The sequence below is a fragment of the Macaca mulatta genome, chromosome 13 (assembly GCF_049350105.2).
Source record: "Macaca mulatta isolate MMU2019108-1 chromosome 13, T2T-MMU8v2.0, whole genome shotgun sequence".
In the NCBI taxonomy this organism is placed as follows: domain Eukaryota; kingdom Metazoa; phylum Chordata; class Mammalia; order Primates; family Cercopithecidae; genus Macaca; species Macaca mulatta.
The window spans coordinates 87,930,697-87,945,514 of NC_133418.1; the positions used below are offsets into that span (position 1 = coordinate 87,930,697).

General features: G+C 38.5%; 1 protein-coding gene across 6 annotated transcripts in view; it reads left to right on the forward strand.

Moving 5' to 3' along the window:
• The window catches only part of HEATR5B (HEAT repeat containing 5B), a 106,104-nt gene that overhangs the window by 72,024 nt on the left and 19,262 nt on the right, over window positions 1-14,818 (forward strand). For 5 of the 6 annotated variants that reach the window (XM_015112109.3, XM_015112105.3, XM_015112106.3 and 2 more), the window contains exons 27-31: window positions 3,144-3,323; window positions 8,685-8,922; window positions 10,221-10,475; window positions 11,743-11,870; window positions 13,806-13,950. In XM_015112109.3, the coding sequence (XP_014967595.2) occupies window positions 3,144-3,323; window positions 8,685-8,922; window positions 10,221-10,475; window positions 11,743-11,870; window positions 13,806-13,950 (946 nt within the window). The remainder of the gene's footprint in view (window positions 1-3,143; window positions 3,324-8,684; window positions 8,923-10,220; window positions 10,476-11,742; window positions 11,871-13,805; window positions 13,951-14,818) is intronic. The other variant, XM_077959717.1, reaches the window with a different exon arrangement.

Consider the following 14,818-nt stretch of genomic DNA (forward strand, 5'->3'; position numbering starts at 1 on the left):
AAGAAAGTACTTAGGTTTTTGCAAAGAAAGCTTAGTGCCAAATTCCTAATCTCTGTAATTTTCCCCAACTTTTAGTTACGTTTCTACCAAATTTCACAGAAATATTTATCAAATCTTTCCCATATGTTCTTTAGTTTCCTTAGGAGTAACAACTCTTTCTTTTCATATTCATATTTAATTTCTTTTCACTTTATATTTAATTATTTTTCAGCAGTTTTGACTGACATTTTAAATTTTGCCATCAGTATGTCCTTAATTGGTAACAATCAGTTAAAAATGTCCTTATTAATTTTATTAAAATTAGTTTTGAATTCTTTGAGAATAAAATTTGACATAAATACTTATTCTTAACTTTTAAAACGTTTTCAATGTAGGAACTCAAGTCCATTAGCCATGATTTGAAACCCAAATGCTGTGAAAACCAAAAGTTTTTTTTATCATTTATTTGGCAGCAAAACCTGAGCTAACTTGTACTCATTTGGCTCTGATGTGAAGCTAAGTGAGAATGTAGCATTGGTTAATCTTTCTTATTGTGATTTGTAATACATTTTGTTGCAGATACATCTATATGGTAATTATGGGGTGCTGCCACACATCTTGCTAGGTGTATTCTTTAATGAGGTTCAGGTACCTTATTACCTTTTACCCAAAAGTTGTGAACTCTGATAAAAATCTTGGTCCAAGGATTTCAGATAAGAAAGTAAGGGCATGTAATTATTGTTGATAAAGTTGACACTATGAGACCACCCCTTCCTTCCTGAAATTCTTCCCTTGGCTCCATTGGCAGTGCACTTGCCTGCTTTTTCTTTTGTTTTTCTGGTGTTTTCTTTTCAATTTCTTTCTTTATTCTTATTCTACTTGTCCCTTAATTATAACTATATTCCATCAGGTCTGGCTTTAAAGCTTTTTTTTTTTTTAACTTGTCCTTGAAAAAATATTAACTAATAATACTTTAGTTATCACCTTTGTGTGGGAATTCCTAGGGTTATGTAATTACCCTTGAACTTGCTCCTGAAATCCAGACCCAAGTTTTTAATTGCCTGCTGAATATCTTTCCACAAGTCTCTTAGTGGCACTTTGAACTCAGCATGTAAAAATATTCAAAATTAAAATCACGCTGTCTCACTTCTTATCTCCACGGAGTTTCCTTTGTTCCCCTATCATCCCCGTAAAGCAGTAGTATCACCTTCCTTCCATTCAAGTCAGAAGCTTCAACAGTCAGCATTTGGCAATTGTTGATTCCTTACTCTTTTTGTATCTCCCTTCACCCTTTCCCTAAAATAGCTAATTGGTTTCCATATCCTGGGATTTCTAACTACAAGTCTGTCTCAGATGCCTCTCCTTTTTTATTCCATTCCCAGTTTGATCCATATCCTCTCTGTTCTATGGTATTGTTGAAGACACTTAGCTGAACATGTTACTTAACTATCTATATACATTTGTTCTTATACATAAGTACTGGAACAGTTTTCCTAAAGCACAATTCTACTAATATGATCCCCCTGTCCAGAGGCCATAGAAACTCACAATTGCTTACAGAATGAGTGTGAATTCATTTTCCATGGAATTTAAAATTTACCTTAATCTAATCCCAGTTAACTTTCCTAATCACATTTCTTCCTCATGTAACTCCCCTATGTCTATACATACAAACCCCCTTAACACCTAAACATTCCCATTTCTCCTGCTAGAATTAATCTCTCCCTTGTCTGTTTTTAAGTGTCGTATAACAGTGGTAAAACATTCCCATGTGTTCATTCAATCTGTGTTTTCTTTTTCTTTTTTTTTTTTTTTTTTTGAGACAGAGTCTTGCTCTGTCACCCGGGCTGGAGTGCAGTGGCCGGATCTCAGCTCACTGCAAGCTCCGCCTCCCAGGTTTATGCCATTCTCCTGCCTCAGCCTCCCGTGTAGCTGGGACTACAGGCGCCCGCCACCTCGCCCAGCTAGTTTTTTGTATTTTTTAGTAGAGACGGGGTTTCACCGTGTTAGCCAGGATGGTCTCAATCTCCTGACCTCGTGATCCGCCTGTCTCGGCCTCCCAAAGTGCTGGGATTACAGGCTTGAGCCACCGTGCCCGGCCTCAATCTGTGTTTTCTTTCTTGAGGGTAGGGACTAGATTTTTTTTTCCTATTCCTTTTTATTTTTTGAGATGGAATCTCGCTCTGTCGCCAGGCTGGAGTGCAGTGGCATGATCTTGGCTCACCGCAACTTCTGGCTCCCTGGTTCTAGCGATTCTCCTGCCTCAGCCTCCCGAGCAGCTGGGATTACAGGCATGCACCACCACTCACACACCCAACTAATTTTTGTATTTTTAGTAGAGACGGGGTTTCACCATGTTGGCCAGGATGGTCTCAATCTCCTGACCTTGTGATCTGCCTGCCTCGGCCTCCCAAAGTGCTGGGATTACAGGCGTGAGCCACCGGACCCAGCCTCTTTTTTTTTTTTTTTCTTTTTTTTTTTAAGTCCCCTTCATAGCAGCTAGCATAACCCTTTGCCTATGGTAAGCAGAAATTTTGTTGAAGAATTATTCAAGACTGAACTGCTTTGGGTGGAAAATTATTTCTGTTAACATTTTTGTTAAAGTACACAGTGGAAACATGTTAAATAAGTACTATTTTGTTTTCTACATAGGAGAACAATAAAATCTGTGCTTACCATTGATATAAAAAATAATATCAGCCGGGCATGGTGGCTCATGCCTGTAATACCAGCACTTTGGGAGGCTGAGGCAGGCAGATCACAAGGTTAGGAGATCAAGACCATCCTGCTAACATGATGAAACCCCCGTCTCTACTAAAAATACAAAAATTAGCCAGGCGTGGTGGTGGGCACCTGTAGTCCCAGCTACTTGGGAGGCTGAGGCAGGAGAATTGCTTGAACCCGGGAGGTGGAGCTTGCAGTGACCCGAGATTGCGCCACTGCACTCCAGCCTGGGTGACAGAGCTTGACTCCGTTTCAAAATAATAATAATAATAATCATCATCATCATCATCATCATCAAAGCATAGCATTGGGTAGTTTATTTTACTTTTTTCTTTGGTTTTCTTTTGTGTTTTATCTGCTAGGAAAAAAATCATTTATTCCATTTTCTTATACAGTGTTAATTTTTTTTACACAAAAGTTTTTGAATTCTCTTTGTCTAGGTATGTAGTACATGGATTGGAAGTGGAGTTGTCAGTGATCTCAATGATCTCCGTCGAGTACACAATCTTCTTGTTTCTTCTCTGGACAAAGTTCAGGCTGGAAAAGGATCCTCCAGCCAGCTGTACCGAGAGAGCGCCACAACCATGGAAAAACTGGCTGTTCTCAAAGCTTGGGCAGAGGTAACGACTACACCTATTGTTTACTACACTGCAACCTATTGTTTTTGACCCATTTATTCATCCATGAGAAAATGTTCCCCTACTTCTGTTGGTAAAAAAATGTTTGTTTTTTAAAAATTAACCCGTGATATGGAATATTTTTTGAAAATATGTTAATCAGTTTACTGAAAACCTCTGTATTGAGGAAGGGCTGTCCTACATAATATGAGGAAATTAGGTAGGAAAAACTCAAAAATATAAAAAATAGAAAATATTGTATGCCAAAAATCTTTTCTTTGATTACATTTCAGTAGACTTGCCACCTTGATATCGAGGCCATAGGGGTTTTGTTTGTTTTTTTTAAAGGTAGGGTCTTTGTTGCCCAGCCTGGGCTTGAACTCCTGGGCCCAAACAGTCCTCCTGCCACCGCCTTCCGAGTAGCTGGGACTGCAGGCACGCACCACAGTGCCCAGCTTATTTTGTTTTTTAATAGCTAGTTTTACCTTTTTCATTCTCACGGTCACTTTAAAAAATATATAATTACATTGTTTTAAATTCACTTTTCTAAATTCCTTCTGCCAGTTGCTATAGAATTCTTATCATCTGCCCTCCAGTATTGAAGTAACTAATTCCTTCCTGTACCAGCTCAGTATCTCACTTCCCTATTTTCGTGGTATTATTCAGCAACAGGTAACTGAAACCACAGAAAGTAAAACCACGTTTAAGGGAAGACTATTGGAATTATAATTATTTTAAGCTTTTCCGCTAATCTAAGACTAAACTTTTCTCATTCCCTTACTTCCCACCCTCTGATTCATTCAACAAAGTGTTATTTAGCTTCAGCTCTGTCAGGTTAGCAGTTGAGAGTACAGGGGTGAGATATACTACATTTGCTGAGCAACACAAACTGGTAAACAAGTAGATGCAACAAAGGGTAAGGAGTATTATCATAGGAGAAATACAAAGTGTTTTGAAACACATAGCAGAGGCACTTACAATAGACTGGAGGCTCAGAAGTAGTCTTTTTGGAGAAAGCGATGTTTACACTGAAACATGGAAGATAGGAGGAGATACCAGTTAGGCATGAGGGTGAGGAGGAGGCTGTGTGAAGCTCAGTGCTGTCAACTCTTCCTCTTTGAATCTTCAGCACCTTCCTCTGTACATCCTCTAAAACTGCACACATAGGCGAGGCACAGTGGCTCACGCCTGTAATCCCAGCACTTTGGGAGGCTGAGGCAGGCGGATCACCTGAGGTCAGGAGTTTAAGACCAGCCTGGCCAACATGGTGAAACCCTGTCTCTACTAAAAATAGAATATTAGCCTGGCGTGGTGGCACATGCCTGTAATCCCAGCTACTTGGGAGGCAAGGCAGGAGAATCGCTTGAACCTGGGAGGCAGAGTTTGCAGTGAGCTGAGATTGCGCCATTGCACTCCAGCCTGGGCAACAAGAGTGAGACTATGTCTCAAAAAAATTAATTAATTAATTAATTAAAAAACTGCACACGTTTGTCGACGACTTTATTCTCAGGAATATTTAAGGATATGCACAAAAGTTCTGCTGCAAGGGTATTTGTTACGGTGGTGTTATTCACAAAAAAGTGGAAGTAACCTAAATGTATTTCTTGATCTTGAAAGATGATATTAAGTGACTAGAAAATTGGGGTAGAAATTATACACACACACACACACACAAACACACACACTCATTGTTACGTAAAAAGCTGTGAGCATGTTTACATAACTGTCTGGACTGTTAACAGCATTGTATCTGAGTAGTAGGATTATGTGTGGTTTTAATTTTCATTTTGCTTATGTTTCTGATTTTTCTCCTTTTTTGTGTAATATCTATAAGAAAAATAAGCCTAAAATTTATTTTAAAATAGATCTGAAAGATATATTCTCATATATTGCAGGTAGCAATGTAAAATATAGAACCTTTTTAGAAAGCATTTGGCAATGTCTATTCAGAGTCATAAAAATATTTGTAAACATTGACCCAGTAATTCCATTTCTGGGCCTGTATTCTAGTGAAAAATATCCAAAATGTGGAAAAGAGGTAAGTTTACAAAAATGTTTACTTGCAACATTATTTATAATATGAAGAAATGAATATCTTTTGTCTTCAAAAGCTGTATTTCATCTTTCTAAGATTCCCAATGCTAAGTAAAGAATGAGAAGTAAATATAAAATTTCAGCTGTGGGAAAACTGGTGGATACATCATGGGTCATCCACTGTAAGTCATTAAAATAATGATTATGAAAACTGGTATTCACATGAGAAAACCCTGTGACATGTTTATCAGTAAAACTAAATACGGAATCTCTGTACACAAAATTACAACTTACAAAGATAGAATCTAAAAACCCAGAAATTGAGGTTATGAGTCATTTTTAACTCTTATTTTCCCAACTTTTTATAGCATGATTATTAAAATAAAATTATAAGTTGAGGAAAAATGCGTACATAGACCTTAAAGTCTTACAGTGACACCCTTGCTTCCCCATTGCCTGCAGAGTAAAACACTTCAACTACTTCCAGCTTATAACCTGTGCTCAGTCTATATGAGAAACTTGCTCTTTACTTAGATTACCATGCAGTTTCCTATTTCTGTGCTCTTGCTCTGGCTGTTCCCTCTGCCTCTAAGCCCCCTTTCCATCTTTGCCTGTGAGCAAGTGAACTTTTGTCCTTAAAAACTGTCTCGGCTGGGCGCGGTGGCTCACGCCTGTAATCCCAGCACTTTGGGAGGCCGAGACGAGCGGATCACGAGGTCAGGAGATCGAGACCATCCTGGCTAACACGGTGAAACCCTGTCTCTGCTAAAAAATACAAAAAACTAGCCGGGCGCGGTGGTGGGTGCCTGTAGTCCCAACTACTCGGGAGGCTGAGGCAGGAGAATGGCGTGAACCCGGGAGGCGGAGCTTGCAGTGAGCTGAGATCCGGCCACTGCACTCCAGCCTGGGCGGCAGAGCCAGACTCTGTCTCAAAAAAAAAAAAAAAACAAAACAAACAAACAAAAAAAACTGTCTCACCTTTCTCACACTCCCAAGGCTAAGATTTGTTTATCTGTGATGTTCCCTGAGACTCATTCATTCATCGCGTAAACTGCCGAGTGTTCATTAGGTACCAGACACTGCCTACGCACTGGGTAGAGTATACTAGAAGATAAATAATTAAAAAGATTATAGAAGATAAATAATTAAAACCAAATATTTAAAAGTTTCTTCTTTTAAGCACTTTTTCACTTCCCTCTCATTATAATATTAGCCTGTGAATTCATGGAGAGCAAAAACTATGTATTATTTGTTTTTGTTTTTTTTTTTGCTTCCAGTCTTAGAACAATAACAAATTCAAGGCAAAAGGTGCCTACCTAGTAAGGATTTGATGAGTGAATGGCTGGATATACTTAAGAGTGCTTATTGTGACATTTTCTTAAAAATGTTAGTGGCTGGTCACTTCAGGAGGCCGAGGAAGATGGATCACCTGAGGTCAGGAGTTTGAGACCAGCCTGGCCAACATGGCGAAACCGTGACTCTACTAAAAATACAAAAATTAGTCGGGCGTGGTGGTGTGTAATCCCAGCTACCCGGGAGTCTGAGACAGGAGAATCACTTGAACCTGGGAGGTGGAGGTTGCAGTGAGCTGAGATCGCGCCACTGCACTCCAGCCTGGATTACAGATCGAGACTCCATCTAAAAAAAAAAAAAAAAGTGTTATAACAAATTTAGGGGGGAAAATAAGCGTGTAATCACTAGAAGATATGACTATGATATATTCATAACTTTGGAGATCCAAAGTCCCTATTTTAGAATTTAGTCAATTACTCTGTATTTTCTCTGTGCTGTAAGTCTGCTCAGTATAGGAATAGGGGTAAGACACAGTGCTTCTCATCAAGAAACTTGCAGCGTACCTGTACAGATACTGTACTTAGACTTTCTTGTTAGGTACAACAGACATAACACTGTGGAGGGAAGACCGTTTTCTCAAGATGTTTATCTAGCGTAATTCTTTTCTTGCTTGCTGTCATTGCTTTGTTTTTTGTTTTCTCATTAATATGCTATTCAGCTTTGTACGTGCCAGTTGCCAAAGCCTAAATGTATTATAAAAACAAAGGAAAATAAATATGATTCAACAAAGAAGAATCTTTGAAATTATATTTTAGGAAAGTTGCTTTTGTGTCTTTTTGGCTCACAAGCTAGAGAGAAAGAATACAGATAATGTATGTGACTAGCAGATTATATTGGCCAGGCTATCTGTTGTAAAGGCTAGATTGCAAAATATCATTTAAGGTCTGTGTAAGGAGGAGTTTAGAAAGATATTTATGGAAATCCTTTCTGATGTCTCTTTTCACCTCTCAGCTGCTTACTTTGAATGCCTGGTTGTCTAATAAGTCTAGGAAGGTGGAGGCAGAAAAAGAGTTATACCCTGTGGCAAAAAAAAAAAAAAAAAAACAGTGAGGGGGTGCTTTGTAAAGTAGAATGAGGGAAGCCGGAAAAAACTCCGAGAAGCCTACTCAAGGAACATGCCATCAGAGGAACAGTCAGAAGTCAGATCAGTTTTTTAAGAAAAATACCTCCAAAGCAAATGGAATTATTCTTTTGTGTTTATCAGGAAATCATGAAGTTGTATATACTTTTTTTTTTCTTTTTTTCAGACAGGATCTCAAATCTGGTGCCCAGGCTGAAGTGCAGTGGCATGATCATACCTCACTGGAACGTTGAACTCCTGGGCTCAAGCGATCCTTCTGCCTCAGCCTCCCAAGTAGCTGGGACTACAGGCATGTGCCACCATGCCTGGCTAGTATTTTTGTTATTTTTTGTAGAGATAGGGTCTTTCTATATTGCCCAGGCTGGTCTTGACCTCCTGGCTTCAAGTGATTCTCACCCTCTCTAAGTGCTGGGATTACAGGCTTGAGCCACCATACCCAATCAAAGTATATACTTTCTTTTTTTTCTTCTTCTTTTTTTTTTTTTTTTGAGACGGAGTCTCACTATGTCGCCTGGCTGGAGTGCGGTGGGGCGATCTCGGCTTACTGCAGCCTCCGCCTCCTGGGTTGAAGCGATTCCCCTGCCTCAGCCTCCGGAGTAGCTGGGACTACAGGTGCCCGTCACCATGCCCGGCTAATTTTTGTATTTTTCATAGAGACAGGGTTTCACTATGTTGGCCAGGATGGTCTCGATCTCTTGACCTCGTGATCCACCTATCTCGGCCTCCCAAAATGCTGGGATTACAGGCATGAGCCACCGCACCTGGCCAAAGTATATGCTTTCTAATATCTGTACCCAGTTATCTTTGATGATTTAACTGTATTTTTATAATAACTTAAAATATCTTATTTTTTTATCTTATGCCTTGTTATTTTGTCCTCCTAAATATCGTCTTAGGTATATGTGGTTGCTATGAATATTAAAAAGGAAGCAGAGTCAAAACCAAAAAGAGCAATTAAAAATACTGATGATGATGATGATGACTACGGTACCATTGATGAACTGCCACCAGATAGTTTAATAACACTGGTACAACCCGAGCTGCCAACACTCAGTCGCCTGTGGTTAGCAGCATTAAAAGATTATGCACTCTTGACTTTACCAGCTGAATTTTCTAGTCAGCTTCCTCCAGATGGTAAGTATTACATTCTGAGTTTTACTTTTATGGAGTTCAAAGTAGTAGTTAAACAAAATAGAGACGGTATAGGCTAGCAACAACAGTTACTATAGTAACACTTTAAATTTCTGTGGCTTAAGTTTGATGTCTCAGAGTATGTACTCTATATTGAATTTGTAGATGGAAGATATAGCATAGAGCTTTTTTGTTGGCTGAAGCAAACATATTAGCAAGCACTGTTACAATAATAGCTGTGTGAGCTAGGGTATTCTAAATAGCTATGGATAACAAGTCATTATGCATAACCATAGATATATATTGCTGTACTGTTCAATGTGTGTATTTTCATATTCTATTTCAGATTCCTAGTGTGCCAATAAATTATGTTCCTAAAGTGCTTTGCAAATTGTACTTTAGTTTTCTTATTGAAATCAGTATAGAAATCATCAACATCTTTTTCTGTTTAGAAAGTGTGTTATCAGTTCCTACTCGAAGAACCCATTCTCCTTCCTGTATATTAATGATAAGAATAATGGAGTTCCCCCTACCCCCTTTTTTCCTTCCTTAATCCATCATAACAGCAAGGAGTGATGAGGAAGTCCTCAGTGTTAGTAGTGGAAACAACAGGAGGTGGAGAGGATTAGCAGAAGAAGAAAGAAACAGAAGGAAGAAATGGAGTTCCCTGGTTATGGTAGAAAGAGAAGATGATAGGGTGTTAGGAGCCACTGGTAACAATGAAGAGGTAAATTCTGTGACAACAGGGTAAGAAAAGGTAAGAATACTTAGTGAAATCAGCAGTAGCAGAGGAAAGCCTGGAAAACTAGCATCAGTGAGGAAGAGACAGGTATTCCAGTTCATCAGCTACAGAAAAGGGGTTACTTTTGGTGGCTTTATAAAGAGGAGAAGCCCTTTGGCTAGATTTCTCTTTTGTATGTAACAGGTATTTTTGTTAGTGGTTTATAAATGAGCAAACATTTATAATAGTAATGTTTTGGCTGGGCGCAGTCGCTCACACCTGTAATCCCAGCACTTTGGGAGTCTGAGGTGGGTGGATCGAGAGTTCAAGAGCAGCCTGGCCAGCATGGTGAAACCCCATCTCTACTAAAAATACAAAAAATTAGTTGGGCGTGGTGGTGCATGCCTGTAGTCCCAGCTACTCAGGAGGCTAAGGCAGGAGAATTGCTTGAACCCAGCAGGAGGAGGTTGCAGTGAGCCAAGATCACACCATTGCACTCCAGCCTGGGCGGCAGAGTGAGACTTCGTCTCAAAAAAAAAAAAAAAAGGTAATGTTTTTAATTGATTTGATTGTTTTACAGGTGGAGCATTTTATACCCCTGAAACTATTGATACAGCTAGACTTCACTATCGGAATTCCTGGGCCCCAATTCTCCATGCGGTGGCACTTTGGTTAAATAGCACAGGATTTACGTGCTCAGAGTCTACAGAAGCAGCAGCAATATCTGGTTTACAAAAACGTTCTACTACTGTCAGTTTAAACCAGGCGTCAGGAGCAGTGGGTAGTGCTAAATCTTTGCCAGAAATTAACAAAGACAGAATGCATCTGATTTTAGGTAGGTCTGTTATATTAATATATTTCAATATTTATCACTTCTGAAAATTCATATCTTTCATTTTAAAGCTATGGAAAGATTTTGTACAGTATAGCACAGTTCAGAGAAGGAAAAGTGAAAGGATTTTTCACCTCATCTTATAAATTGTTAATTGAATTTTTAACCTAAAAATTAAATTATTAAAAACTACTGAAACTACTTAGCTACAGCAGTATCGAATAATTTTCAGTAAAAAAACTTAATATGTTTTTTATTCAACAACTAGTTTTCTTTTTACTTGGCACTTAACCAATTATTCTATTAAGAAAAAAACGTTTAAGCAGATTTCAGTGAATCCTAATGTAAAATTGCTTTATAGATCCTTTTGTTTGTTTGTTTGTTTTTGAGACAGAGTTTCACTCTTGTGGCCCAGGCTGGATTGCAATGGCGTGATCTCGGCTCACCGCAACCTCCACCTCCTGGGTTCAAACGATTCTCCTGTCTCAGCTTCCCAAGTAGCTGGGATTATGGGTATGCGCCACCACGCCTGGGTGATTTTGTATTTTTAGTAGAGATGGGGTTTCTCCATGTTGGTCAGGCTGGTCTCGAAATTCTGACCTCAGATGATTCGCCCACCTCCACCTCCCAAAGTGGTGGGATTACAGGTGTGAGCCACCGTGCTTGGCTATAGATGCTTTTTTAACATTTAAGAATTTATACATTGTAATGAAGCTTTTGGTGATCTTATGTTTTCTGGGGTTGAAAAGGAACACAATTAATAAAGTGTAATTATGGGATTCATCAGTAGGTCTCATAAGTGAAAATGTGAAAAACTTCCAAAACATTGACTTTGCCCTTATGTAAATTAAAAGCAGTTGTTTCCTATGATACCCATTGTGCCTCTATAACTTGCCATTTAAAAACTTTGTATACATGAAAAATTATTTGGCTACCATTTGATGAAAAGCAGTTTTATAATGTTTATAAATTTATTTTCTTAATGTATTATTTTAAAAGTCCTAGAAATAAAAACTTATTATCTTCATAATCAACCTGATGGCATGGGAATTCCTTCTTTCACACATAGCTAATTTGAATATTAACCTAATTGCAAAACTACAACCTTGTGTTGAGCTTGGCTGCTTAAGTTGGAAACCATTTTGAACTCTAGAGCATTAATAAATATATGTTAAGGTAATCTGTAAAAACATAAATAGAGAAAAATGGGATCAAACAACATAAAGTGTTTTATAAGTGAAAAAACATGTTTTTATTTTGTGTATTTCAGGTGTGAGTATACAGTTTCTTTGTTCCCCTAGACCTGAGGAGCCCATTGAACATGTTACAGCATGCCTACAGGCCTTACATACCTTGTTAGACTCTCCTTATGCTCGAGTCCATATCGCAGAAGATCAGGTACAGTGTATTGCTGTGATAGATAATTGTCTGTTTTTTTCCGAGTATTGCTTTACAATGGAGAAAAGGATGGATTTTTTTTCTGTATTGGATCCTATTTTAACATGATATGAGTACACTGACTCCCTGTATTTATTCACCCAGTTACTTTTACTCTGTGCCTGGTCTGCCCCAAATATGGTTTGAGGTTACAGATAGTGAAAGCAGTTTCACTGTGCCTGAATTAGGAGATAAGTACAGTGTGATAAGTGCTATTTTAGTACATGTAAAGCTGAGAATAGAGAGGAGGAGCCCGATGTTGTGATAGGAAAGCAAAGGATGGTTTCTCAGAGTGGGCAATGGTTGAATCAAATCTTCAAGATGAATTCGTGAGGCAACACAAGCAGGATGGGTTTTCCTCTCAGAAAGAATAGCGAATACAAACACTAGGAGGCATGAGAGAACATTGCAAGTTCAAGGGCATTGCCATTTACTATGGCTGATTTGAATGGAACATGAGGTGGTTAGATGAGGCTGGACAACAAGGTGAAGACCAAATCATGAAGGTTTCTTGATGACATGTAAAAGAGTTTGAACCCTATCCTGAAAGTGATAGGGAATCATTAAAAATGTTTAAGTAGAGGAATGATGTCACTAACTTTATATTTCAGAAGGATCATTCTGTCAACCCATAGAGGTAGGTTGCCTTGTAAGAGATGCGAAGGGTGACGGATGCCAGTTCTGAGGCTTTTTTCATAATTCCAGAGAAATAACAAGTGCATTAGCCTGGGAAGGCTGAATAAAGGAAGAAGAAAAGAGGACCAGGATTGGAAGCTTGAGGATAAATAGCATTTAAAAATTGAGAAGAAGGGAATAAATCAACAGTGGAAACTACTAGAGAGGTTGGAGGAGAACTAAAAGAGAACAGAGTTATCAAAAAGACAAGGGAGGAGTTTCAAGAAGGGTAGACAGTCTCAAAAGAAAGAATAAATAAGCACAGAAATGAATCTAGAGGAGGCTATTGGTGACCTCCCGCAGAGGATTGTTTGAGGTGACTAGTAGCCAGATAGTAGGAAGATCAAGGAGTGAATAAGACAGTAAAGGAAGTGGAAGCATCTAGGCTGGGGAAGGAAGGAGCAAGATACATAGAGGAGGACATGGGGTAGATAAAAGGATCTGGAGGCTTTGGGAGTGCAGGGGGGACATTAGATAAGAAAAACTTGAGCATTGTCATTATACTGAGGAGAGTAGCCTAACTAGAGAGAGAAGTTGAAAACATTTGAGATATGATCAGAGCCCTTGAAGAATCCCTAGGAAGTCAAATAGGATAGGATAGGAGCACATAAGGAAAGATTAACCTCAGATTAAGCCCCAGATAAGAGGCTGAACACATGATCTTAAGGAAAGAGGTAAAGGTGGCTTTGGTTGCAGTTAAGCATTTTCCCCCTCTTTGAAATTTCAGTTAGGTTCATTGGATGGATTTGATGTGTAAGATTGTGAGTAGAAGCTTAAAGTGGGTGGTGAAAGTTTGTAGTAGTTGCTGAAGTGAATAGAAGAGGAACTCACCAAAAATTTCTACAATCTCTGGTAAGCAGAGGTTGTAGAAATTCTTGGATATTCAGCTCAGGTTAGAAATTATAAATTTTAGCTGCATTGGACTTTGCAATACTGTTTAGCTCAATTATTTCCTTCCAATAGGAGAATGATCATCTTTGAATATAAAGCGTATTTAAATATGTAGATAATAAATCATTTGTTGCTTGAAAATATACATCCGGGTAAAATGTGACCATTTCTCAAGATTTTTACAATGTTCTTATTTGTTACATAGTTCTATATTTTAATTTTAGCTACCCAATTTCTTTTTTCACATATGTATTTTCTCAGATTTTAACAATATAAATTTATCCTTTAACATTGAAATTAATTAAATGTGTTTGTATTTATTTGTATTAGCTGATAGGTGTTGAGTTGCTGAGTGTTTTGCACCGCCTCCTATTGACCTGGAATCCATCATCTGTCCAGCTGTTGGTTACTGGAGTTGTACAACAGATAGTAAGAGCTGCTCAGGATTATTTGCAAGAAAAAAGAAACACTCTAAGTAAGCAGTAGAAATTACATGAACTTGAAGTAAATCTTACTTTATACTGAAAAAAAAATTTTTTAATATTAATGCCAGAACATATTTCTGTAGTTTTTATTTTCTTTTTTAGAGACAGGGTCTCATTCTGTCACCCAGGCTGGAGTGCAATGATGTTGTCTCTAACTCCTGAGCTCTAACTCCTGTCTCTAACTCAGTGTTGTCTCTAACTCCTGAGCTCAAGATCCTCCTGCCTTAGCCTTCTGAGTAGCTGGGACTATAGGCACACTCCACCAAGCCCAGCTAATTTTTTTTTTTTTTTTTTTTTTTTTGCGGGGGGACAGTCTCACTCTCAAGAGCCCAGACTAAAGTGCAGTGGTGCAATCTTGGCTTACTGCAGCGTCAAACTCCCAGGATCAGGTGATCTTCCCACCTCAGCCTCCAGAGTACCTGGGATTACAGACACACACCACAACGCCCAGCTAATTTTTGTATTTTTGGTGGAGACAGGATTTTGCCATGTTACTCAGGTTGGTCTTGAACTCCTGAGCCCAAGCAGTCCGTCCATCTTGGCATCCGAAAGTGCTGAGATGACAGGTTTGAGCCACGGCACCTGGCCAGAAGTTATTAACTTAAAAAAAATAATAATCATACATTTAGAAGATTTGAAATTGATTTTATTTTCATTAGAAAGGACCAAATGAAATTGCTGAGAGTCGACTATTTTTCACCTTTTGTCAATTTCATCTGGTTCAACCTAACATATGTTTTATTCCTATTATAAAATATATACCCAATAAAAATACCTGATAAAGATTTTCCAAGTGAAAAATGAACTGTCTGTTACCTTTAAGGACAGATCAATGCACAGAATTCTAGGAAGGCAGAG